At 46.1% G+C, this 27,487-nt stretch overlaps 1 protein-coding gene across 2 annotated transcripts in view; it reads left to right on the forward strand.

Moving 5' to 3' along the window:
* LOC138250080 (E3 SUMO-protein ligase RanBP2-like) overlaps positions 1 to 27,487 on the forward strand; it is an 894,326-nt gene that overhangs the window by 500,065 nt on the left and 366,774 nt on the right. For both annotated transcript variants that reach the window (XM_069204480.1, XM_069204481.1), the window contains exon 20: positions 21,313 to 25,774. In XM_069204480.1, the coding sequence (XP_069060581.1) occupies positions 21,313 to 25,774 (4,462 nt within the window). The remainder of the gene's footprint in view (positions 1 to 21,312; positions 25,775 to 27,487) is intronic.

A 27,487-nucleotide genomic window follows, 5' to 3' on the forward strand; every position in this document is an offset into this window, starting at 1 on the left:
CACTATGCCCATACATTGTCTAAGCAAAACCTTAGACATTGTAAGTGCAGGGTAGCCATAAGTGTATATGGTCTGAGAGTCTGTCAAACACGAACTCCACAGCACCATAATGGCTACACTGAAAACTGGGAAGTTTGGTATCAAACTTCTCAGCACAATTTTATTGTGAAATACACACAAGAGGGCATCTTAGAGGTGTCCCCTGAAAACATACCCGACTTCCAGTGTGGGCTGACTAGTTTTGCCAGCCTGCTACACACCAGACATGTTGCTGGCCACATGGGGAGAGTGCCTTTGTCACTCAGTGGCTAGTAACAAAGCCTGTACTGGGTGGAGGTGCTTCTCACCTCCCCCTGCAGGAACTGTAACACCTGGCGGTGAGCCTCAAAGGCTCACCCCCTTTGTTACAGCACCACAGGGCATCCCAGCTAGTGGAGATGCCCGCCCACTTTTGGCGGCAAGGCCGGAGGAGATAATGAGAAAAACAAGGAGGAGCCACTGGCCAGTCAGGACAACCCCTAAGGTGTCCTGAGCTGAGGTGACTGACTTTTAGAACTCCTCAATCTTGCAGATGGAGGATTCCCCCAATGAGATTAGGGATGTGACCCCCCTCCCCTCAGGGAGGAGGCACAAAGAGGGTGTAGCCACCCTCAGGGCTGGTAGCCTTTGGCTACTGCCCTCCCAGACCTAAACACACCCCTAAATTCAGTATTTAGGGGCTCCCCAGAACATAGGAAACTAGATTCCTGCAACCTTCAGACGAAGAAGGACTGCTGACCTGAAGCCCTGAAGCCCTGCAGAGAAGACGGAGACACCAACTGCTTTGTCCCCAGCCCTACTGGCCTGTCTCCCCACTTTGAGAAAAACTGCAACAGTGACCCATCCCCCAGGGTCCAGCGACCTCTGAAGCCTTAGAGGACTACCCTGCATCTAAAAGGACCAAGAACTCCCGAAGACAGCGGCCCTGTTCCACAAAGACTGCAACTTTGCAACAAAGAAGCAACTTTTAAAGACCACACGTTTCCCGCTGGAAGTGTGACACTTTCCACTCTGCACCCGACGCCCCCGGCTCGACCTGCGGAGAACCAACACTACAGGGAGGAATCCCTGGCGACTGCGACCCTGTGAGTAGCCAGAGTTGACCCCCCTGAGCCCCCACAGGGACGCCTGCAGAGGGAATCCCGAGGCTCCCCCTGACCGCGACTTCCTGCTTCAAAGAACTCGACGCCTGGGAAACACACTGCATCCGCAGCCCCCAGGACCTGAAGGATCCGACCTTCAGTGCAGGAGCGACCCCCAGGTGGCCCTCTCCCTCGCCCAGGTGGTGGCTACCCCGAGGACCCCCCCCCCCCCCCCCGCCTGCATCGCTGAAGAGACCCCTTGGTCTCCCATTGATTTCAATTACAAACCCGACGCGTGTTTGCATACTGCCTATGCCACAGGCAGTGTGAGGTTGGCATGGCACCCTGAGGGGAGTGCCATGTCGACTTAGTCATTTTCTCCCCACCAGCACACACAAGCTGGCAAGCAGTGTGTCTGTGCTGAGTGAGGGGTCCCTAGGGTGGCATAAGACATGCTGCAACCCTTAGAGACCTTCCCTGGCATCAGGGCCCTTGGTACCAGGAGTACCAGTTACAAGGGACTTACCTGGGTGCCAGGGTTGTGCCAATTGTGGAGACAACAGTACATTTTAGGTGAAAGAACACTGGTGCTGGGGCCTGGTTAGCAGGGTCCCAGCACACTTCTCAGTCAAGTCAGCATCAGTATCAGGCAAAAAGTGGGGGGTAACTGCAACAGGGAGCCATTTCTTTACATATACTCTCACTCCTTCCTTCACCCTCTGTGGGAAAACAATCTAACAATGGAGTTGATGCCCATGCGCAATGAAACCGGGAGGAGGAGTCACTCGATCCCATGACTCCGAAAATACTTCTTTGGAGAAAAACAACTTGTAACACTCCGAGCCCAACACTAGATTTCGTAAGAGCTATGCATAGCATGTGAATCTGCAGCACTGCATGCCATGAACAGATGTACACTGTGTAAGTGATCTTTTCCATATATATATATATATTTTTTTAATCATTATTTTATTTTTCTTTAATTTATTCATTCATTATTATTTGTTTTACTTTTATTTATTTATAACTTGAATTTTATTTATAGTTTTTATTTTTTTATTTATACACACACACATATATTCACATACATATTTAATCATGAGTAAATATACATTTGTTAAACATGTTTAAAGAGTATGTGTATAATTTATTGTTGTGATAGTAGGGATACATATTTCCTAAGGAACTATACATATCTAGAATATACAAATATTCAGATTAAAAATATTTATCACCACAGGCATATGCTGTCCATTGCTGTTTGAATATGGTGGTTCTGAAGGAAAGAGACAACTCTTGAGTAGTCTTCTGAAGACAAAATAGTTATCCTTGGATCTTATATTTGGGGATAATGAATTCCATAGTTTGGGCTGCTTGAACAGCGAAGGATGTACCACCTATAGTATTTTTCTTGTATGGTGGTGTTCTAAGGCGGGGTGCCAATCTTGAGCGGAGGTTTCTTTGTTGAATATATTTGGTTATTTTGTTTGTGATAAAAAGTGGTCTTGTTCCATGTAAAGCATTGTGGGTGATACAAAGCAGCTTAAAGCTCTATATTCTGGCAATGGGTAGCCAGTGTAGTTATCACAAGGCAGGGGAGATGTGGGCTTGTGGCTTTACATATAGTAGTCTAGCAGCATAGTTTTGCATACATTAGTTTTTTCATGATAGAGATGATCCATGGTAGAGGCCGTTGGCATAATCCAGTTTGGATAGTACAAGAGAGATAGTAGCCTGCACCTTGTGTGGAAATCCGAGGTGGGGGAAGATGCGTCGCAGAGACTTCAAGGTGATGAAGCATGTTTGTGCTAATTTGTCCACTTGGGCATTCATTGTTAACTTGGAGTCCATTGTAAAGGTTTTTAACTTCCTCAAATAATTGAGGAGGTGGTCTGAGATTTTCCAGTCACCACATATGAGTATTTCCATTTTGGAGGCATTTAGTTTGAGATGGCTCCAAGTCATCCACTGATCAACAGCTCTTAGGCAATTGAAGATTTGTGAGTTTTCAATGTCTTTGGGGCATTCCAATTTAAGTAGTATTTGGGTGTCATCTGCATAGTTGTAGCATGTAAATTGAAAATCATTGAGTTCTGGTAATGCTATCATGTAGATGTTGAAAAGCAAAGGTGAGATGATTGATCCTTGGGGGGGACCCCTGCTTTTGTGAGATAGGGTTTGGACGAGAACGTGGGAGAATAAAAAATAATAGTTCTGTTTTGAAGATAGGATGTAATCCATTTGAGAGCAGTCCCTTCTGTACCAGCTTCGTGGAGTCTTTGAATTAGGGTGTCATGGTCAACCGTATCAATGGCAGCCAAGAGGTCCAAAAGAAGTAGTGCAGCATCTCCATTGCCGTCAGCTGTTTTTAAGGTCATCCCAGATTGCTATGAGTGCTGATTCAGTGCCTCTTCCTGGGCGAAATCCAGTTTGGTAGTCAAAGTATGGAATTGTCGTCAATGAATTGTGACATCTGGGTGAATTCTGCTCTTTCTGTCACTTTGCCCAGGAAAGGTCCTTTTGTGATTGGTCTGTAGTTGTTGGGGTCCTGCGGGTCTAGGTTTGGTTTCATTAATAACGGATGTAGGTATGCCTTGTTCAGGCCTTCAGGAAAAGTTCCCATAGTTAGAGTTGTTGATGATTCTCCTAACAGGTGTGGTTGCAGAAGTAGATAAAATAATGTTCTTGAAGATGTGTAGTGGACAAGGGTCAGAAGGGCAACTGGAAGGCCTGCTTGCTTTGACCAAATCCATAAATTCACCTTGTGATATTTGTTTGAAGGACTGTAGAGGCTGGGTTGTTTATTCTTAGAGGGAATTTTAGGAAAGGGGTTGGTGCTGATGGTTTTCTTCTGTTTTAAATATGAGTCCAATGTGTCTGCCTTGGTTGTGTAATGAGTTGCCAGTTTGTTTGTGAAATATTGAGTAGTGGGATGACTTCCTTCCATGCATTTAGGTCTTCGAAATTCATTGAGAATTTTATAAAATTCTTTAGTTGCAGATGTAGCATTCTGTATTCTGCCTGAGTAGTAGCTTTTTTTAGCTTTTTTGATTGATGATTTGTATTTTCTGTTATGCTTGTGTAGCTGCAGTTTGTCTTGAATGTTTGTTTTGAGCAAGGTCCGCTGCAACCTCCTGATTTGTTGCATTATCTTTTTAAGTTCTATGTTTCTCCAAGGTGCTGGTTTTATTTTGTCCTGTTTAGTGTTTTCTGAGTGGTATTAGGATATCAAAAGCTTCCTGTATCCACATAATTAATTGTATCTAGATGTGTGTTGGCTGTAATTTGTGTTTTTAACTCATCAAAAATGAGTTTGCTCCATGGTCGATAGGTGCATGTAAGTAGGTAGTTGTGGGGTGTGTTGATATGTGGTGTTTTATGTCAGAAAGTTATCAAATGGTGGTCGGACCATGTGATCGGCGTGATGCTATGAACAGCAACTAGTTCAGGCTTAGCAAAAATTACATCTAGGACGTGTCCAGCGATGTGTGTGGGATTGTGTAGAATCTGATGTAGGTTCAATGCAACTAGGCCAGTGATGATAGCTTTTGGATGGGGCATATTGGGTTTGTCAAACCAAATACTTAAGTCCCCAAGAATGCACAGGTTTGAGTATAATGTAATAAGGTTTGAGGCTGTATCTAGAAAAGCATCTGGGAATGTTGAGTTGTTAGGTGGAGGTCTGTAAAGGAGGAGAAAGCTACAGGAGGAAGTTGAAGTAGGGTGGCATCTGGTGAGAAGGGCTTCAGAACCTTGTATGGAAATGTCTGTTTTACTGAGATTTATTGCTTGTTTGAATATTATTGCTAGTCCCCCTCCTCTCTTGCCGGTACGGCTTTGTGTGATGGTTTGATAGCCCGGAGGAACAGCTTCATGTAACACTGGGGCTATGTCATCTCCCAACCATGATTCTGTTATCAATAGTAAGTCAGATTGTGTGTCTGTGAGCAGGTCGTAGATGTGGTCCTTGTTTTTTGAGAGTGGCAGAGCATTTATAAGCTGGCAGTTTAGAAAAAGTGTTAGTGGCTGTGTTTTGTTTAGGAGAAGGGTGAGCAGTATATTTTGAGCTTGTAGCAGGTGTGTTGTTGTGATAACTATGTGAGGGTCACAATAGTTCTGTTTTTCAATATAGTGTTCCTCTTCCAGCAGGCTTAGGAAGCATTTTGTTTGGTCTGTGTGTGTGTCGGTGGTTTGCTGAGAGAGACATGAGGAGTGTACATTTTTTTGTAGGTTAGCCTTATGTTCTAGCCAAGAGGATGCAAAATTGTTAAGAGTGGCATGTTGTTTATTTTGTTTCCATCTGTTTAGTGTGGAAGGAGTATGGGTTAGGGGTGGTGGAGGCGCAATAAGAGCTGCTGTTGTAGTCATCTTGGAATTCCCGTAGTCCTCCACAGTATTACAGTCATGTTATATTATCAAGTTGCAGACTTTGAACCTAAGAGGATTAAATTGTGAGGATGAATTGTGGACACACATTGGATACACCTTCAGTATACAGGAGTTGATGAGTTACTGTGAGACCAACCTCTTCAGGTGTTATTGATAGTCCCATACTGGGCTAAATAAGCATTTTTTGCTCTTGAGTTTGAGATGGCACCTAACTTTAAAATGGATGCCCATCCAGGGCAGTATTTTGTTTAAGAATTTGGGTGAGGGTAGATGTCATCAGCCCATTTTGACGATTGGCGAGTGGGGGATCGGGGGGAGGGTTGTTGGGTTATGAGAATCAGACTGCCCCTTCAGGTCTGCAATATTACCTTCAACACATGGGAGATGTTATGACATAACACAATATTGAGGCTAGCAAGGTATGTTAATATGCCACCGTGAGTCACTGGAGTTGTCATTTACAACATTTTAATATATATGATATTGATATTATTTTGCTTATTATAAGATGGTGACCGGAGGAACACTAAATGGAGATATGTTTTTGAGCTATTTTCACTTATCCATTTTGTGGCGCGCAAGGACATTTGGAATCCAGTTACATGTGGCTGACATATTTATGCGTGGTGATATAAATGTGAATTTGCTATACTAATCATTATATCATAAGATGGCCTCCAATTGTGCTTAGTGATGTTGAGAGTTGGAAGCTCTCTGTCTGTTGCTGATTTTGGTTTGCTGTCCAGTTAAATTGACGTATGTTTAAATGCTGAAATGATGCTGGCGGCTTTGACATTGACAAAGGCCAGGTATCAAAACGTATGTGTCAGTGTTTTTTTTTTCTGTTTGATGGGCAATAAATGAAGCAATCCGTATATGTCCACGAGTGTGCACACTTACTACTGTGAAACAAGTAGATCAGGAGTCCATCTTCAGACATCGTGGCACCTTCTATGTCAGAGGAGAGGCGGCTTCTTGGAGGGACTTTTGAAACAGAATTTGCACCGCTTGGCAAATCTTTACGAAATTTTCAAAAATTATACTTTGATCGGTTAAGCTTCTGTCTTGAAAGTTTTGTGGTGGTCCTACAAGCGGGAGCTGAGAAAAAGGGGGTAAATCCCTAAATGCGTTTTCCCCATGAGTTTTCCTACTCATTAACCAATAGACCCATTTACACACCCACACTCACTGGATGATGTCGTCCGTGATGTCATTTGAGATGTCATCAGTGATGTCACTGACCGTGTCATGAGTGATGTGAGGTCATAAGTAGTGTATTACGGGAGCGCAAGTTCTAGTTAGCTCAGGTAACTATAACTACTGAATTTTTAAGGTCTCAGTGCATGTTCTGTGACCTTTATAATGGTGCATGTTTAATAGGCTTGTTCCCAGTTAGCATAGCCTAACTTACCTATAAGTCTCTAGTATATGGTACCCAGGGCTTGCAAACCCTGAGTGGGACAGTGTAAGCCATGGCTCCCAGTCTGCCACTTTAGACTGGAAGTGCAGTTTTAAACTGCTAAATCGACTTGGCGCCGCAGTGCTTCGGTTCCGATGGGCTTGCAACAGCGCAGCAAGACTTTGCAGAGCTTTGCGTCACATAGTATTGATTCAGGTAAAGCTGGCAGCTATGTGATGAGGCTTTGCATGGCTTCACAACAGTTTTGATGAAAACCACAGAAGGCAGAGCACCTTTGGCCCACTTCTAAAGGCCCAGGACTGGGGCGGCACCACTTGGGAGGGTAGACTCTGAGGTCAGAGTCTAGGTGCTGTAGCAGGTGTGTTGCAAGCAGTTGTTTGTATCCCTGAGACTGCAGAAGAACAGGGGCAAGCCAACAAGCTCCTGGAGATTCTGGGTTCAAGGATGTAGAGAGCAAGTCCAGTTCCTCTCACAGCAGGACAGAAGTAGCAGGACAACACAGCACAGCAAGTAGCAAAGTGGCAGTCCTTCCTTTAGCACAGCAAGAAGTAAGCCACCACAGCAGTGCAGTTGTAGAGTGGCAGTGCCCCCAGGCAGCAAAGCAGTTTTTCTTCCTGGCAGTGTCTCCTTGGTTCCAATAGAAATCTGAGTTGGTAAGGTTTGGGGTCCAGTATTGATTTCCTGGTTCTGGAAGGTGGGAGAAAATGTACAGATGCCCTGCCTCCCCTGTCCTGGCTCCAAGCTGGCTGAAGTGCGCAAGTCCAGCTGTCACCCAACCCAAACGTCTATTCAGAGGCAGGCAAAGGCACAGAATGGTTAAAGTAAGAAAATGCTAACTTTCTAAAAGTGGCATTTTCAGACTTAAAACTTAAAATCCAACTTTATCGAGCTGTGATTTTAAGTTGTCCAGTGACACCAAGCTCCAAGTTTCTGTCTTTTCCCAATTGAGAGTTACACTTCAAAGATGTTTTACGGTAAACCCTATGTTATCCTATGGGAGACATAGGTCTGACATTTAGTGAATAACGAATATAGCAGATTTTCACTATCTGGACTTGTTAAACTTAAAAGTACATGTCCAACTTTGTAAATACACAGCACCCTGCCCTTGGGGCTGACTAGGGCCTACCTTAGGGGTGCCTTTCATTTAATAAAAAGGAAGGTTTGGACCTGACAAATGGGTGTACTTGCCAGGTCGAAATGGCAGTTTATAACTGCACACACAGGCCCTGCGGTGGTAGGCCTGAGTCATGTTTAAAGAGCTACAGTATTGGATGGCAGTCTGATCAATCCCACTTCAATCCAATCCACCCTACTCCAATCCCCCCACTCCAATCAAGTCCACCACTACCCAGTCTTCCTCACTCCAATCCAATCCACCTCAGTCCAGTCCACCCACACCATCCCACTCAATATAATCCACTCCAGTACAGTCCAATTTAATCCACCCTTCTCCAGTCCAACCCACCCCACTCCAAGCCTTCTTAATCTACCACACTCCAACCCACTCCAACCCCCACTCATCCAAACCACCCTGCTCCAATCCAGTCTAATCCACCCTACCCCTCTCCAGTCCAACCAAGTCCAATCTACCACGTTCAGTCCAGTCCACCCCAGCCCATCCCACTCTATTCAGTCTACCCTACTCTATCCAATTCATCTCAATCCAATCCACCCCGCTCCAATTCAATCCCATCTCAAACCACTCCAGTTCACCCCATGCAATACAGTCCAATCCACCTCACCCCGATTCACCCCACTCCCGTCTAGTTCACCCTATGCAATCCCATCCACCTCACCCCTATCTACCCCAATCCAATCTAGTCCACCCTGTGCAATCCAATCCACCTCACCTCAGTGCAGTCCACACCAGTCTACCCTACCTCACTCATACAACCCACCCTTCCTGTCTGCCCCACTTCAATCCACCCCACCCCATTTCAGTTCACTTCACCCCACTCCAACCCACCTCACTCCACTGAAATCCACCCCACTCCCTCTACTCAGTCTTCCCCACTCTACCCAAATCCACCCACCCCAGTTCATTTCACTGCACTCCAATCCATCCAGTCTACCCCACCCCACTCCAGTCCACCCCAAACCAATCAAATCAAATCTTCTCCAGTCCAATCCACAACCCCTCTGCCATCCACGTCACCTCAATGCAATCCACCCCACTCCAATCCAACACACCCCACTGCAATCCTATCCGCCATACCCACACACGTCAAATCAATCCCAATGCATCCCATCACACTCCAATCCATCACAACCCACTCCACTCCAACCCACTCTATCCCAATCCAACTCACCCATCCCTTACCAGTTCAGTCCAATCCATCCAGCCCACCCCATCCCACTCTAATCCAAACCACCCCACTCTAATCCAATCCACCCCACTCTAATCCAGTGAATTCAATCCACCCCAGTCTAATCCACCCCACTCCACTGTAACCCACTCCACCCTAGCCCTATAATTTCAGTCCATACCACCCACCCAATCCAATCTTATCCACCTCAGCCCATATCAATTCATCCCACTCAGTCCGCCCCATTGACTCCAGTCCACCCCACTACCTTAATCCACTCCACCCTTTTCCTCCCCACTCCGCTCTGACAGTCTCTGCCACTGAACTCCACTCAACTCTGACACTACTGCCTCTACTCTACGAAACTCCAAAACAAATCCACTCTACAACGCACTGCTCCCCTACTCCACTCTGACACTCCACACCACTAACCTTTAGCCATTCTGAACAGCAGCCACACTGGTGTACAACATGCCAAAACACATTGCCAAAGCCAGCAGCTCTTGATTAGTTAAGACCTATTGGTTTTGCTTGTGTTTGGGTGTTATGAGATGTTTTTCAAATAGCAATTTGCCCTGTGTTTCCCCTCTCACTGAAAAGTATAGAATTCTTTTTAGTTGAGGATGGATGTTGCATTTATGTGGGCCTGGGTATTTACAATGCTTTTGAGTGATGTTGTTTTTCACATATGGGTCTCTTAAGGTTAAGGAGCAGTAATCAACCCAGGCTGCCGATCTTCCAGCGTTGTCTCCCTCGGAGTGTTTTCTGTTTACTTACGCCCTGTAGCACACACAACTTGTGCAGCCCACCAGTTCAGTGTTTGGTCTTTGTCTTAACCAAGCATTGTGCTGTTTAACGGTTGGACAAAGAGGTCTCTTTCTGTTTCTTATATTGTTATGTTGTTCAGCTGAAATACTGTGAGTGTTAGTTTTATCCTCTGTCGTTTTAATACAATTAAACACCTCCTGTGACAGCGTTCAATGTTTCCCACTCATCATGCTTACTACTGTGCCCTCACGGATGCAAAATAACTAATTTATTCTGTTCCCCAAAGTGGACAGGATGGGGGTGATACTGCAGAGCCTCTAACTGCATGTGCGAAGTAGGCACCCCCCTGGCCAGTTCTCCCAGTCACACCAATGTTGGTAAAGGGTTGTGATCTAAGTATGTTCGACACAGGCACTCTGAGCTCATTACGTTTCACCTCAAGGTTACTGCAGTCAGACACATCCAGTCTGGTGTGCATGTCATGAACAGGGAAATAAAACAAACATTTGTATGTAGCCTGGTGCATGATATTTAGAGGGAAATGCAACTGCTGTTGCAGCAGCCACATAGTAAATGCAGCTGAGAGCATCTCGCAGTGAATTCCTAGCAACCACTGTTTTGACCCCTTGAAGTGGCTATTGTGCACAGAATTGTAGTCACCACCTCAAAGCCCAGGTTTGATTTGGTTCGCATTGAGATCAGATGCAAAAGAGTCAGAAATGTTAGCCTGCTTGACGTTCACTGAATAAATACAGGCTGTAGTCTGTGATTCTCCTTCCAAAGTACCCCATAATATTTTAATTCTTCCTTCAGTGTTGACATGTTTCATGTTGATCACAAAGGAACACCCAAGGATATCCAAATATGGGCATTTCTTGCATATGCAGAAAAAGTGGTGCCAGTGATTTGAACACAATTTCTTATATAATCTGTCAATTTCTTTTGTGTAAAATGTCTCTTGCAGGCATGCAAAATGCATCTTCCTGTGCTCAAAACCATATTTCGTTTCTCTATGTTTTGTACCTTGGTAAGTGCCAGTATTGCACCTTTTAGGTCCATTGGGGGTCCGTGGCATGAGCATCTTGTTGTCTGTGCTTCCCTGTTACTGTCCTCATGTTCCACACAACCTGTTTTAGTCCCCATAATTTAGCTTCTGACCTGGCTGGATGCTAAGCTCTTTCCCTAAATATACTCTGCCATTTTGAGTGCCAGTGTGTCCCAAAATGTTATTTCTATTCAATCTTTGTCTTCCTCCAGTGTGAAATGCTTGACAGTTTCTCGATTTCGCTCTCAGGAATAAAGTCATGGATGTCATTAATTAACTATTTGTTCTTCACGGAAGATGGGCACTGGCCCTGTAAAGGGCAGCTGTAAAGGCCACGGATGCTGGCACGTGCTCCAGAAGGGCTGTCTGTTGACCTATTATAGAATCTGTTAAATTAAACATTAAATGGTCATCTCCATCAGGATTTGTCAAGTTGTGTGAATGTGCTTCTCTATCTATTTCTCTATCTATCTATTTCTCTATCTCTCCCCCCCTCCCGCCACCCCCTCTACTACCTATCTCCCTATCCTCTCACTCTACCTCTCTCCCTCACCCACCTCTACAACCCCCCCTCCCCTATCTTCACAACCCTACTCCTATCTCTCTCCCTAATCTCCAAACCTCCTAACACTCACCCTCCTCCACCCTAAACCCCCTCCCCCAGCTCCTCTCACTCTACCTGTCCCCCCCCCTCCCTCGCGCTTTCCCGCCGCGACCTCCTGCACGCCCCCGCCCCCGCCCCCGCCCCCCAGCTCCCATTCGCCCCCAGCTGACCCCCCCCCCCCCCTCCTACCTCTTATGGCGGCCGCTGCGCGACAGTGGTAGCGACCCTTGACCCAAGGGTAGGTCGCTCCCCCTGCCGCTGCAGCTCCTCCAAGTTCCCGAGTTCCTGTGTTCCTGAGACCCACCTAACTGTAAGTACCCCCCTCCTCCCAGCCCCTCGCCCTGCCCCGCGCCACTCACCTTCTCTCCTGCTCCTGCTTCTTTTCCTCCTCTCTGTCTCTTCCTCCTCGCTCCCCCTCTGCAATCTTCTTCTGTGTTCTTCTGTTCTTCTCTTCTGTTCTTCCCTTCTGTTCTTCTGTGTTCTTCCGGTCTTCTGTGTTCTTCTTCTCTGTTCTTCTCGGTGCTTCTGTGTTCTTCCTCTCTGTTCTTCTCTGTTCTTCTCTGTTCTTCTCTGTTCTTCTGCTCTTCCGATCTTCTGTGCTTCTGTCTTCTGTTCTTCTGTCTTCTGTTCTTCTGTCTTCTGTTCTTCTATTCTTCTGTTCTTCTGTCCTTCTGTCTTCTGTTCTTCTGTCTTCTGTTCTCCTGTCTTCGGCTCTTCTACCTCCTCCGTCTTCTTCCCCCGAGCCTGCCCTCCTGCTCCTTCCTCATCCCCCTCCCTCACTCGCCTCCCCCTCTCTCACCCCTAGCTAACCCGTTCGCTATCTACCTCCCTCACTCCTCCTATCTTCCTATCTCTCTAGCTCCCTATCTCACTATCTAACTCCCCCACTCTCCACCTCCTCCTACCTACCTATCTGTCTATCTATCTATTTCCCTATCTATCGACTTCTCTATCTATTTTCTCTATCTATTTCTCTATCTCTCCCCCCCTCCCGCCACCCCCTCTACTACCTATCTCCCTATCCTCTCACTCTACCTCTCTCCCTCACCCACCTCTACAACCCCCCCTCCCCTATCTTCACAACCCTACTCCTATCTCTCTCCCTAATCTCCAAACCTCCTAACACTCACCCTCCTCCACCCTAAACCCCCTCCCCCAGCTCCTCTCACTCTACCTGTCCCCCCCCTCCCTCGCGCTTTCCCGCCGCGACCTCCTGCACGCCCCCGCCCCCCAGCTCCCATTCGCCCCCAGCTGACCCCTCCCCCCCCTCCTACCTCTTATGGCAGCCGCTGCGCGACAGTGGTAGCGACCCTTGACCCAAGGGTAGGTCGCTCCCCCTGCCGCTGCAGCTCCTCCAAGTTCCCGAGTTCCTGTGTTCCTGAGACCCACCTAACTGTAAGTACCCCCCTCCTCCCAGCCCCTCGCCCTGCCCCGCGCCACTCACCTTCTCTCCTGCTCCTGCTTCTTTTCCTCCTCTCTGTCTCTTCCTCCTCGCTCCCCCTCTGCAATCTTCTTCTGTGTTCTTCTGTTCTTCTGTTCTTCCCTTCTGTTCTTCTGTGTTCTTCCGGTCTTCTGTGTTCTTCTTCTCTGTTCTTCTCGGTGCTTCTGTGTTCTTCCTCTCTGTTCTTCTCTGTTCTTCTCTGTTCTTCTCTGTTCTTCTCTGTTCTTCTCTGTTCTTCTCTGTTCTTCTCTGTTCTTCTCTGTTCTTCTGCTCTTCCGAGCTTCTGTGCTTCTGTCTTCTGTTCTTCTGTCTTCTGTGCTTCTGTCTTCTGTTCTTCTGTCTTCTGTTCTTCTATTCTTCTGTTCTTCTGTCCTTCTGTCTTCTGTTCTTCTGTCTTCTGTTCTCCTGTCTTCGGCTCTTCTACCTCCTCCGTCTTCTTCCCCCGAGCCTGCCCTCCTGCTCCTTCCTCATCCCCCTCCCTCACTCGCCTCCCCCTCTCTCACCCCTAGCTAACCTGTTCGCTATCTACCTCCCTCACTCCTCCTATCTTCCTATCTCTCTAGCTCCCTATCTCACTATCTAACTCCCCCACTCTCCACCTCCTCCTACCTACCTATCTGTCTATCTATCTATTTCCCTATCTATCGACTTCTCTATCTATTTTCTCTATCTATTTCTCTATCTCTCCCCCCCTCCCGCCACCCCCTCTACTACCTATCTCCCTATCCTCTCACTCTACCTCTCTCCCTCACCCACCTCTACAACCCCCCCTCCCCTATCTTCACAACCCTACTCCTATCTCTCTCCCTAATCTCCAAACCTCCTAACACTCACCCTCCTCCACCCTAAACCCCCTCCCCCAGCTCCTCTCACTCTACCTGTCCCCCCCCCCTCCCTCGCGCTTTCCCGCCGCGACCTCCTGCACGCCCCCGCCCCCCAGCTCCCATTCGCCCCCAGCTGACCCCTCCCCCCCCCCCTACCTCTTATGGCGCCCGTCCGCGCCTGGCCCGCGCCCAGCGCCACGACCCCTGGTCCCCAGCTCCCCCAAGCCCCGCTGATCCGCTACGACCCCACCACCCTCCACGCCCTCAACCCAGGGCGCTCCAAAACCTGCTTCCTAGCTCACCCCAAACGCACCCATGGACCCTTCGCCTGCAACTCCTGCAAACGCATCTTCCACCACGCAACTACCACGACCACAAACCCACGCGCCATCAACCACCTCAAGTGCATCCTGATCAACGCTCGTTCCGTCCACAAGCACGCCGTTGAACTTTGGGACCTCCTGGACTCCACAGCCCCGGACGTCGCCTTCATCACGGAGACATGGATGAACGCCTCCTCTGCTCCAGACATCGCCACCGCCATCCCCGAAGGCTACAAGATCTCCAGAAAAGACCGCACCAACCAAGTAGGAGGAGGTGTCGCCATCATCTTCAAAGACTCCATCAGTGTCACCACCTCCACCGAAGACCCCCCCCCTCGCCGCTGAACACCTGCATTTTCCGATTCGCACCGACCCAAGGACCACCCTCAGAGGATCCCTCGTCTACCGTCCTCCCGGACCTCGCGCCTCTTTCAGCGACGCCATCGCCGACTTCATCTCCCCGCACGCCCTCGCCTCACCGGACTACATCCTCCTAGGCGACCTCAACTTACATCTGGAACAAAACAACGACCCCAACACCACCACCCTGCTCGACAACCTCGCCAACCTCGGCCTCAAACAACTGGTGAACACCGCCACCCACATCGCCGGACACACGCTCGACCCTATCTTCTCCGCCAGCAAAAACGTCTTCTTCAGCCACACCTCTGCCCTACACTGGACCGACCACAGCTGCGTCCACTTCACATTCCGACGCGAGACCTCCCACCTCCGCACTCAACCCACCCCTCGTAGACAGTGGAACAAGATCCCTGAAGAGCAACTCTTCTCCGCTCTCGCCGCCAACCAACCCACCCTCACCACCGACCCCAACGACGCAGCGCTCAACCTCACAAACTGGATCTCCAACTGCGCTGACAACCTTGCTCCCCTCAAACGCACGCATCGACAGACCAACACCAAAAAACCTCTCTGGTTCTCTGACACCCTCAAAGAATCAAAGAAAACTTGTCGTGCCCTTGAGAAGGCCTGGCGCAAGGACCACACCGCGGACAACATGACCGCCCTCAAGAACGCTACACGCGAACACCACCACCTGATCCGCACTGCCAAAGGGAACTTTTTCACCGACAGACTAGACAAAAACAGCCACAACAGCAGAGAACTCTTCAGCATCGTCAAAGAGTTCTCCAACCCCAGCGCCAACGCCGTCACGCCCTCACAGGATTTGTGCGAATCCCTCGCCACTTTCTTCCATCGCAAGATCAGCGACCTCCACGACAGCTTCGGACACCAGACCCAACCACACACCACTGAACCCGCTTCCCCGGACATCACCCTCAACAACTGGACCCACATCAACACGGAAGAAACCAAATCCATCATGAACTCTATCCACTCCGGCGCCCCTTCGGACCCCTGCCCGCACTTCATCTTTAACAAAGCCGACGACATCATCGCCCCGCACCTCCAGACCGTCATCAACTCTTCTTTTTCTTCTGCTACCTTCCCCGAATGCTGGAAGCACGCTGAAGTCAACGCCCTACTAAAGAAACCTACGGCTGACCCAAGCGACCTGAAAAACTTCCGCCCCATCTCTCTTCTACCTTTCCCAGCCAAGGTAATAGAAAAGACCGTCAACAAACAGCTGACCACCTTCCTGGAAGACAACAACCTGCTCGACCCTTCACAAACCGGATTCCGAACCAACCACACCACGGAAACCGCCCTCATCTCAGTCACAGACGACATCAGAACCCTGATGGACAACGGTGAAACAGTCGCCCTCATTCTCCTTGACCTCTCGGCTGCCTTTGACACCGTCTGTCACCGCACCCTAATCACCCGCCTACGCTCCACCGGGATCCAAGGCCAGGCCCTGGACTGGATCGCCTCCTTCCTCGCTAACCGCTCCCAAAGAGTTTACCTCCCTCCGTTTCGCTCAGAACCCACCAAGATCATCTGCGGCGTACCTCAAGGCTCATCGCTCAGCCCGACACTCTTCAATGTCTACATGAGCCCCCTCGCCGACATCGTACGCAAGCACGACATCATCATCACCTCCTACGCCGACGACACCCAACTTGTACTCTCCCTCACCAAGGACCCCGCCAGCGCCAAGACCAACCTACAAGAGGGTATGAAGGACGTCGCAGATTGGATGAGGCTCAGCCGCCTAAAGCTGAACTCTGAAAAAACGGAAGTCCTCATCCTCGGCAACACCCCGTCCGCCTGGGACGACTCCTGGTGGCCCACGGCCCTCGGCACCGCACCGACCCCCGCAGACCACGCCCGCAACCTCGGCTTCATCTTGGACCCTCTTCTCACCATGACCAAGCAAGTCAACGCCGTGTCCTCCGCCTGCTTCCTCACTCTCCGCATGCTCCGCAAGATCTTCCGCTGGATCCCCGCCGACACCAGAAAAACCGTGACCCACGCCCTTGTCACGAGTCGCCTGGACTACGGCAACACCCTCTACGCCGGGACCACCGCCAAACTCCAAAACCGCCTGCAACGCATCCAAAACGCCTCGGCCCGCCTCATCCTCGACGTACCCCGCAACAGCCACATCTCCGCACACCTGAGACACCTGCATTGGCTCCCAGTCAGCAAAAGGATCACCTTCCGTCTTCTCACCCACGCACACAAAGCCCTCCACAACAAGGGACCGGAATACCTCAACAGACGCCTCAGCTTCTACGTCCCCACCCGCCCCCTCCGCTCCGCTGGCCTCGCACTTGCTGCCGTCCCTCGCACCCGCCGCTCCACGGCGGGTGGGAGATCTTTCTCCTTCCTGGCGGCCAAGACCTGGAACTCCCTCCCCACCAGCCTCAGGACCACCCAGGACCACTCCGCTTTCCGGAGACTCCTAAAGACTTGGCTGTTCGAGCAGCGATAACCCCCCCCTTTCCCCCCTAGCGCCTTGAGACCCGCACGGGTGAGTAGCGCGCTTTATAAATGTTAATGATTTGATTTGATTTGATTTGAGCAGCATTGTAGTCTTTGTGCGGTGCTCTCCACGCAGTCCTGCTAAATTCTAGAATTGTGGAGAGATCTTACCACACCCACCAAAACGCTGGCTTGTGTAATCTCTGGAGCTATCCACAACTATCTTCCGGTAGCTTCCAGCCACAACCTTAAACTTAAAATATCAGAAATGGGAGTCTTAAGAAATGTATGTTGGTTATCATTTGGGGCATGAACAGATGCTGCGTTTTAGCTGGCCCACTGGTTGGACCACTGGGAGAAAAAAAAGTAGCCTTCAATGGCAGCGACCACCCTCTTAATCTTGCTCTTATACAAAAAAATTGCAAGCCACCGTTTTCTATGCAGACCATAGGAACATAGTTAAGTTGTGAACCATGAGTGTAGTTTGGGCCCGTCTTTTCTAAGAAGGTGCATCTCCTGGTGTAGGCAAATTTCTACATCTGATAGACATCTATCCACAGATTCCTTACTTTAGAATCCTCCTCCAGGCGCCAACACGTCAGTAGAGGGTGTTGTATAACTCCGTACTGACGTCGCCCATCGGATGTGACATCAGCGAAGTCCATACAACCCCCTCGCTAACGTCAGTTCCTTTTTTTCCGCACTGCAACGCAGATCCGGTTAACAGTTGAACAGGAAGTTTTTAGCCTTCTTCGACTTTTCAGTCGAAGGAACAGTGTCCTTTTTCATGTCTTCAGGGTGTAAGCCCTGTTGGTCTTGTGGAAGACAGATAACTGCTACGAACCTGCGCTCAGTTTGTATGTGGTGCCTGGCTGAGTATCACAATGCTGACGAGTGCCACTCTTGCCAACGTCTTTTGCCAAAGGCCTTGCAGGAGTGCTGCATGAAACATTTAGCAGCATGGATTTCTTTCTAATATTATTGCTGTGGTGCTTTCACAGCATCAATATTGCCTTTGTGCATAGGTTTGCTTCCAACAATGAGAGCAAGTTGTTTAATATTCATTTGGTTACTTCGCCTCTAACACTACCTGGTCATATTTACATGGAGTTTCTTATTCTATGTTTTTCTGGAAGTCCGTTTCTCTTACACAGGATTTCTCACATAAGTCTTATGTTGTGCAATATGTTAGGGTTCACCTACATTATTATAAATGCTTGTATTGTTGAAGGTTATATACTGACACATTTTTTTTAATAGTATCATTCATAGCAATACTATATTCCTGCTCTTGAGGTTTTCATTTTCTTACTGCGGTCCTACACGGTTCTCTTTAGTAAGGAGTATATGATTACTCTGGTACATTCTTATAAATCATGATCTATTTATCTTTTTGTAGACCGTTTTTCTTCTGTGTAGAGCATACTAGGTTTTAAGAGCATATGGTTTTGTTACCTGTGGTCTGTCACAGGTTTCTTGTGTGGTAGAGTATGTTTTTACTTATCTAGATTGTTGAGCATCCAGTTTTTTTCTCTTGTCGTAGACCGGTTTTGTTTCATTTAGATATTTTTTAGGAGGACTTGGTAAGCATCACTCCTCCTAACAAGTTATTGCTAGGGTATCTGGTTTTAAAGTAAGAAATCTGCTGCTAGATGTCTCTATCAGATGAGCAAGTTACTTACTTTCGGTAACACTTTATCTGGTGGAGAGAGGTTCTAGCCGCAGATTCCTTAATGACCCTCCCATCCGTCCCCTCTCTTCAAACCTCTTAGGTCTCAGACATTTAATTATTGGAAATCTACACCTAGGCTTGAGAATTCAGTGATTATTTGCACAAGGGTGCCTTTTGTTTGAAAGCGCACTGTTCAAATAGACTTTCTATAGGTGGCTCAGCGTCTTGAGTGCGGAAACTTGTCACTGAAGAAACTGACGTCGGCGAGGGGGGTAAATGGACTCCGCTCCCGTCTCATCCGATGGACAATGTCAGTACGGAGTCGTGCAAAGCCCTCTCCTGACGCGGTGATGTGCTGTGGGAATGTTTCTGGATCCAGGCCAGCACCTGGGGGAGGATTCTAAAGTAAGGAATCTGCAGCTAGATCCCGTCTCTACCAGATAAAGCATTACTGAAAGTAAGTAACTTGTTCTTTAAGGTCACTCAACAGATAACTGGTGGACAGTCTTTCAAACTATGCATTAAGCCTCTCAACATTGAAGCTCATGATCAATTCTGTAGTGATCAGTCACTAGCTGTAAGGGGGGGTTACATATTATGTATGTTGGAATACTGTTGTCATGATTAAGGAAACAGGTCACCATGGTGTGAAATATGGCCCTGCACTCACCCCACCCTAAATGGATGCTAACAACAATAAAGTAGCATAAACATTCTAGTGGTGAGTAATTCACTCTCACCCCTCTTTGAGAGCGATGACTGTTCGACAGCTCCCATGCTCCATTTGCTGTTTCTGACCATTGATATGACCAGTTACATTTTATAGAAAGTATAGCATGTCTGTCTAGCATGAGCATGGCCACTTAGACCACTGTAATGTCAAATCCGCCCTTTTAGTCTAACTTTATTGGCTTACTAATTTTCAGAACTTTCTGTAAAGATTTTGCTTTAGCCTTCTTGGTGTCTCTAAGGTATGGGGCACTACTGTGTCTCCTCTGACTAACTTTCCTCCATATTGGCCTGATTTCTTGAGCCACATTTGTATTTATTGACATGCTGCTTCCTGTGTTGTTCATCTAAAGAATCATGTTGGTTAAAGTCAGAGAGTGAGCTGTCCTCTTCACCTCCCCCCAGGTTAAAAAAAAAAAGCAGGTGCAGTCAGTGGATAGCCCATCTAGTAGAGCCACTTGGTGATTATGGGGAAAGTCAGTCACTGTCCTTCTATTTTCTCCCTTCAAAGGAGAAATCAACAGATTGTAGCACAAGTGAATACTGTGCCAATAAAAGCATAAGAAGTGCTTGGAGCCTACAGATGCCAATATCACTTTTGTCATCAAAGAGTATGCTCATCAAGGCAAACTGAGTACTTCTGCTGAGGTCCCATTTCTGTAATTGGGTGTCCAATCCAGGCCTATCAGTGGGGCTTTCTCTGATCAAGTGGTGAAGATTTCTGACATGAGTATGAATCTCCTGGTCTTTATCATCCCTAAGCAGGCCCTTGTGGAACTTCTGTTGCATCTCAGCCTGTTCTCCAAGTCCTCTTGTATTAGAAAGTTAATCATAATTATTTTTCAAAGATAATACTTTATTGTCCAGGTGATGTTGTTCTCAGTTCTCTACAGATCATCAGCAGCTCTGTTGTCTAAAGTTCTTATGTCTTCAACATGTCCTAATAGTAACTTCCAACTTTATCTCCTTCAGAGTTTTTTCAGGTGGTTTATAAGTGTTAGTGGCCATTGATGCTAAAGTAGTGCTACTAACAGGCAGTGATGTAATGCAGACTGGAAGCCATTCTCCTTTATCGCTTTTCACCAGAATCAAGTCCTTCAATGTTTCCCCTTCCTTCGGTTTCTAGCCACATGTTGAGTATTTGTTAATGTAATTGGTGCAAAGTATGGGTCAACACAACACTGGTATATTATCTAATTTGGTAAGGCACAAAAAAATGTATTTGTGATCAATGAATGGTGCAGGAGCATTTGGTCCAAGTCCACTTGTGTGTGTGTAAGCCTGTTTTAGGAAGATTGCCCTGGCTGCTCCGCCAGTTAGGCAGCTTGAGTCTTTTGGCCCCCCACAGATGCAACAAAGGCCTATATCTTGCACATCTGACAAGCTGAAGAGACTTCGAACAAGATGCCACCCACACTTTTCTCTGTCATGCAGATGCATATGGTTAATTTCTTCAGTTGGTCTGACGATTAGTCTTGAAACGGCAGTCATGTCTCCAACCTCCTGCCATTTCACTGCTGTCAATCAGTCATCAACTGATGTGTTGCTTTTAAATACAGTGTGATGTGATGCTTACATGGATCACGTCCCCCGCCTTCCCTTTCTAGGCCACACACCATAGTGTTAAATTTAAATGTTCTGTTATTTTAATGTAATACTAGCTAGAGGAAGTCGTAAAATAATGAATGTTATTTTATTAGTGCCTCCTGTTTTCAAGACTGTTTACTTAATAGTGTGATTGAGGTACATCTGTCATGTAATTAAAACACTGCAAAGCTTTTTTTTGTTTTTTACTTTTTTTGTTGTTGTTGTTGTAGGCCCCAGTCTATGGAGTGAATAGGCTTGCACCTCAGCAACATATATATGGATATCAACAGCAGATGCACACACCGCCACTCCAGAACTCATCATCTTGTGTCTTTACACAAGAAATTTATGGTGCACCAATCCGCTTTGAATCTCCTGCACCAGGGCTACTTTCTCCTCGTGGTGATGAATACTACAACTACAGCATTCCACCGAATAGCGCTAACCCACCCTTACCTGAACCAGGCTATTTCACAAAGCCTTCTATGGGACCTCCGAGTTCAGATTCAAAGATTGTAGAGTTTGGCAAGACACATTTTGGCCCAGCCATGCAAACTGATGTCACAAAAGTGTCGCCATTCATAACCCCAGGCCAAGCTGCATCATCATCTTTCAAATTTAATTCTAATTTCAAATCCAATGATGGGGACTTCACATTTACTCCACCACAGATTGTTGCACCCGGCACTGCATTCACTGGCAGCGAAAGTCTTTTTGGACTTTTGACTTCAGATAAAACGTATCAAGATGGCTACGCAGTGCAGGACTCAAACACTGATCAGAAAAATCGCTTTAATTTTGGTAGCAACTCTATTTCAGACCATTGCCTTACAGACACTATTACACAAAGTCAAAATAAGACTCCTTTGTTTTTTGGCAATGGCGATCAACCGTTCAGTTTTCAAGATCCTGGAAAGATTACATTTGAAACTCCAAATGTAGAAGCAGCAGATCGAAGTCATGAATCAGATGGAGGTAGCATTGTAGGAGCTGCTGAAGATGATGGTCCACATTTTGAGCCTGTTGTCCCTCTTCCCGACAAGGTTGAAGTCAAGACTGGTGAGGAGGACGAAGAAGAACTCTTCTCTAACAGAGCAAAGCTTTTCCGATTTGATGCCGAATTGAAGGAATGGAAGGAAAGGGGTATTGGTATTGTGAAAATTTTAAGGCATACAAAGTCTGGCAAAATAAGACTCCTAATGAGACGTGAGCAAGTGTTAAAAATTTGTGCCAATCACTATATCAATCCAGATATGACACTAAAGCCGAATGCTGGCTCAGACAAGTCCTATGTGTGGCATGCATTGGATTATGCAGATGAAATGGCAAGGCCAGAACAGCTTGCAATTAGATTCAAAACACCAGAAGAAGCATCCCTTTTCAAGCAGAAATTTGAAGATGCCCAAAAGCTGTTGAAGGAGTTGACAGCTGCCAGTACCACACCACAGCAAAGTGTTCTAACTTCCCAAAAGGCACCAAGTAAAGAAGCCAGGGATCCTGATAAGTCTTCTGGAGGAAGCTCAAACATTGCACTTCAGTTTGCCAGGAAACCTGGAGAGTGGGATTGTGATGTTTGCTGTGTTAGAAATGATCCTTCTGCCTCAGTTTGTGTTGCTTGTCAGACACCTTCAGCACATATAAGTACCAAAGTAACTCCAGCCAGCATTGGAGATATATCTATGTTGAATGTTCCTATTCTACCAAAATTTACTTTTAGTAAAGCACCTGTAACTTCTCCTTCAATCGGATTCAGTGAGCACTTAAGAAAAAAGAAAGGCCAGTGGGATTGCAGTGTGTGCCTGGTGACAAATGAACCAACTGCAAAAATGTGTGTAGCGTGCATGACTCCAAACACAGGCAGTGTAGTGGGATCTAACCAGCAAGTATCTTCAAATAAATTTGGTTCAGGCGACCTTTCAACTTCTATGAAAAGTGACTTTGGATCACGCTTTTCTATAAAGGAAGGTCAGTGGGATTGCAGTGTGTGCTTGGTGAGAAATGAAGCCTCTTCTGCAAGTTGTGTTTCATGTTTAACCCCTAATCCAGAGGCTACACTTGCCACTACAGTGGCATTTCCATCTACTCCAAGCTTCAAGTTTGGTTCAAGCTCAGAGACAAGCACCTTAACACTAGCAGGGTTTGGGACACAGTTTCTGAAGAAGGAAGGGCAGTGGGATTGTGCAACGTGTTTGGTGAGAAATGAAAGCTCGCAGGTAAACTGTGCATCCTGCCAAACACCAAATCCAAGTGTGAAGACTGTCCCTTCAGCAACTCTAACGTCTTCAGCCTTTACATTTGGTTTAAAGAGTAAGCTTTCTGAACCTACTGATGGACAATCTGGATCAGGATTTAAAAGTGTTTTTCCAGAAGGCAGTTTTAAATTTGGAACTAATGAACAAACAATAACTCCATCAACGTTCAAATTTCAAATTCCATCTTCCACTTCTGAAGCTAAAACCGGAAAAGAAGGCTTCAGCTTTTCAATGCCTGTTCCACCGGGTGGCTTTAAATTTGGTATCCAAGAACCTAACAAAAATGATTCAAAACAAGGTCCTGTGAAGCAACTTGCTGATATTGTTCAAAAGGATTCTATAAGTGAAGTAAAGGTTAAACCTGCAGAAAACAAAACTAGTCTTGCAGAGGAAGGAACCAACAAGCAAACCAGTGAAATGTTCTTTGGACTGAAAGCAAACACATTTACTTTTGCAGATCTTGCAAAGTCTTCATCTGGGAAAGGCTATGAATTTGGTAAAAAAGATCCAGAGTTCAAAGGTTTTTCACGGGCAGGTGAAAAATTATTTTCATCCACAAATAATTTTTCTGGAGGGCAACTCAACACGTCCTCAGAGCAAGAGAGAGGCGATGAACTGTATCAAACAGAGGAACGTGATGATATCCACTTTGAACCTGTGGTGCAATTACCAGAAAAAGTTGAGCTTGTAACAGGAGAAGAGGAAGAGCAGGTTCTCTACTCACAGAGAGTGAAATTGTTCAGGTTTGATCCAGATACGAGTCAGTGGAAAGAACGTGGAGTGGGTAATCTAAAAATCCTTAGGAATCAAGACAACGGCAAGCTCAGAATCCTCATGCGACGTGAGCAGGTGCTCAAAGTATGCTCCAACCACTGGATAACCACCACAATGAACCTAAAGCCATTATCCGGTTCTGATCGAGCCTGGATGTGGTTAGCCAATGATTTTTCTGATGGCGATGCCAAACTAGAACAATTGGCTGCTAAGTTTAAAACTCCGGAGCAAGCTGAAGAATTCAGACAAAAATTCGAAGAGTGTCAGATGTTGTTACTGGACATACCGCTTCAGACCCCTCATAAACTGCTTGATACTGGTAGATCTGCACAACTGATACAAAAGGCAGAAGAAATGAAAACTGGATTGAAAGACATGAAGACCTTTCTAACAGAAGACAGAGCAACTCGTCCTGAGGAAGACTGTAGGAACCTAAGTTCTATGAGTAACACATCTGGTTTAGTGATTAAGCCACATGCTGAAAGTACAGGGCCTACTCTAGAATGGGATAACTATGATCTACGCGGAGAAGCTTTAGATGATAACTTGGACAACTCTGTGTATGCATCACCTTTGGCAAGTAGCCCTGAGAAAACAAACCTCTTTCGTTTTGGGGACTCTACGGCAGGGTTTAACTTTAGCTTCCAACCAGTTCTAAGTCCTTCAAAATCTCCCATCAAATTGAACCAAAGTAGGGTCTCTGTAGGTACAGATGATGAGTCAGACATTAATCAGGAAGATGAAAAAGATGGGCAGTACTTTGAACCTGTCGTACCTTTGCCAGACTTGGTTGAAGTTTCAAGTGGTGAAGAAAATGAACAAGTTGTTTTTTGCCACAGAGCAAAACTCTATAGATTTGATAAAGATGTTAATCAGTGGAAGGAAAAAGGTATTGGTGATATAAAGATCTTGCAGAATTATGATACTAAAATTGTTCGGGTACTCATGAGACGAGACCAGGTACTAAAACTTTGTGCCAATCACAGGATTACTCCTGACTTAGACTTAAAACCCATGATTGGGACCGAACGAGCTTGGGTTTGGACGGCGCACGACTTTTCAGAAGGCGAAGGACAATTGGAAATGTTTGCAGTCCGTTTTAAACTTCAGGATGTCGCAGACTCGTTTAAACAGATTTTTGAAGAAGCAAAACAATCTCTAGAAAAAGAGACCTTGCTTACACCTCTTTCATCCCGTGGTAATACACCAAGGGTATCCCCATGTGGCAAGCTGGCTGTTGCAGTTTTGGAAGAAACCACTAAAGAGAGAACTGATATTGACACCAAAGATCCTACCCCTGAGAAATCAAATACATCCTGCTCATCTGCTACCCCAACAAAAGCAGTTGTTTCTCCTCCAAAGTTTGTATTTGGTTCGGACTCTGTAAAAAACATTTTTAGTTGCGAGAAACCAACATCATTTACTTTTGGCAGCACTTTGGCATCTGGCCCCCTGTTTGGCTTCAGCTACACTCCTTCAGAGACCAGAAGTGAGAAAAAAAGCTCGGTTAACCAAGACATTACTGTGAAAAAGTTGGATTTCAGCACAAGGGGGAAATCATATGATATTTCTGCCAGTAATGTAAACAAGGTGTCAGGGAGTGCAGTGGTGTCCTCAACATTGAACGGATCCTTGCAAACCAATGCTTTTCAAATACCAGCAAATGGTAAGTCATTTAAATTAAAATGTAACTATTTAAGAATTTAAATCACTGTGGTCTGTGGTTAAGCAGACAATAATCAGTGTTTCTGGACACTTCATTGTGCATAGTCATTCATTTATCTATCATAGAAGTAGATTTGTTTTATTTCTAATTTGCTTTGAAACGTTATTGCACACTGTACAAGTTACAAGCCTACAGAAATATGTATATTTTTGATTGTGTCATGATCTCAGAATTCCCACTCACACCGAGTAAGGGATCTCATGAACCAGTTTGCTCTTTAATTTACTTCAGTTTATGTATGTTCTTCTAAATGGTAAATGTTTTTGATTTGCGTTTGTTGTGGATTGATACTATATTACTGCTGCTCTAGCGTCTTTCCTTAAAAAAACAAAAGAATCTTCATTGTGTATACCTTAACAGCAAACTATTTACAGTAGCAGCGTTTTTGACTTGGGATATCTCTGATTCAGCACCAAAGTCTGCATATTCAGTTATCATCTATTGTGTTTTCAAGAAGAATTCAGCCTTTGCTGAAGACCAAGGTTTTTCATTCTCCTCTTTTCTATGTACCCACTTCTATGCAAGATTTGGGAGACACTCTATACTGCATTTTAGTAGAATGTCTTTGCGCCAGTAACAAAGCTAAGGAATACATTGCTTGTCTTAGATTGTGATTACACCAGTACCACTGTATTAATGAACTAAAAAGGTTTTCATTACTTCACTAAGGGTATTTTAAATCTTTATTTGTGGTAATTTTCAGTCACTCTCCAGTCAGCTTTGCGCATTACTTCATCCAATCTTCCTTCTCGCATCCACTCAGCGCTCTAATATCTGTTTTCTTCATTCTTTGTCCTTCCTACTGCCTTCATTTGCTCTGGTGCAGCTTATCCACACACTACTTTCTTATCTGATCTTTTTTGACTTTATCCACACACACGCCTCCATTCATTCACACATTTGCACCATATCCACACTCCGCCCTCCATGTATCAAAGGGTGCACCCCTGAGTTTCCACTGATAATTTTATAACATTGCTGTGGAAGGTGGCATGGGACAGTTCTGAGATGCTAAGTAGTTTTTTGTTTTTTTCTTGTTTAGTTGATAAGGTGAGAATTCGTAGACTATTCCAGAGTATGGTGATAAAGGGTCAGGATGCCAGGTACCTGTAAGTGGGTTCTGAGTGAGGTGGGACCATGTTCTACATGTTCCTTTTTGCAGTGTTGAAAATGTGTAGATGGATAGTTTTCAATAATGTGGAGTTTTCTGCCTTGGGAGCTCAAGTCACACCATAAACAACTCAAGCTTTGTTTTTGCTGTTGACAGCTGCCAATGTATAATTATATTTTTGCATGATTGTTATAAGCCTTCTGTAGCAAGCATTCCAATCTAAACATGCCTGGGAGTAACAGGAGTTATTGTCTCGCATAAACATTTGACTCAGTAGATCATTTAAAACACAACACTCACTTCATCCTTCTCCTGCAGAATTTGTTATATTCTCATTTACATTTGTTCCTTACAGCAAGGATTAAAGTGAGTAGCTTCTGTTTGATTCTACTTGATTGTATTAACAGTTTGACGGGAGCATTGAAATTTCAAAACCTAACTCGTTTCACAAGGGCTCTCTCCATGCACCACCACTTATCAGTTTTAACAGGTTTAAAAATGGAGGCCTCCACATGTGCAAACAGAGTACTTGTTTCCACGAT

The sequence above is a fragment of the Pleurodeles waltl genome, chromosome 8 (genome assembly GCF_031143425.1).
Source record: "Pleurodeles waltl isolate 20211129_DDA chromosome 8, aPleWal1.hap1.20221129, whole genome shotgun sequence".
NCBI lineage: Eukaryota > Metazoa > Chordata > Amphibia > Caudata > Salamandridae > Pleurodeles > Pleurodeles waltl.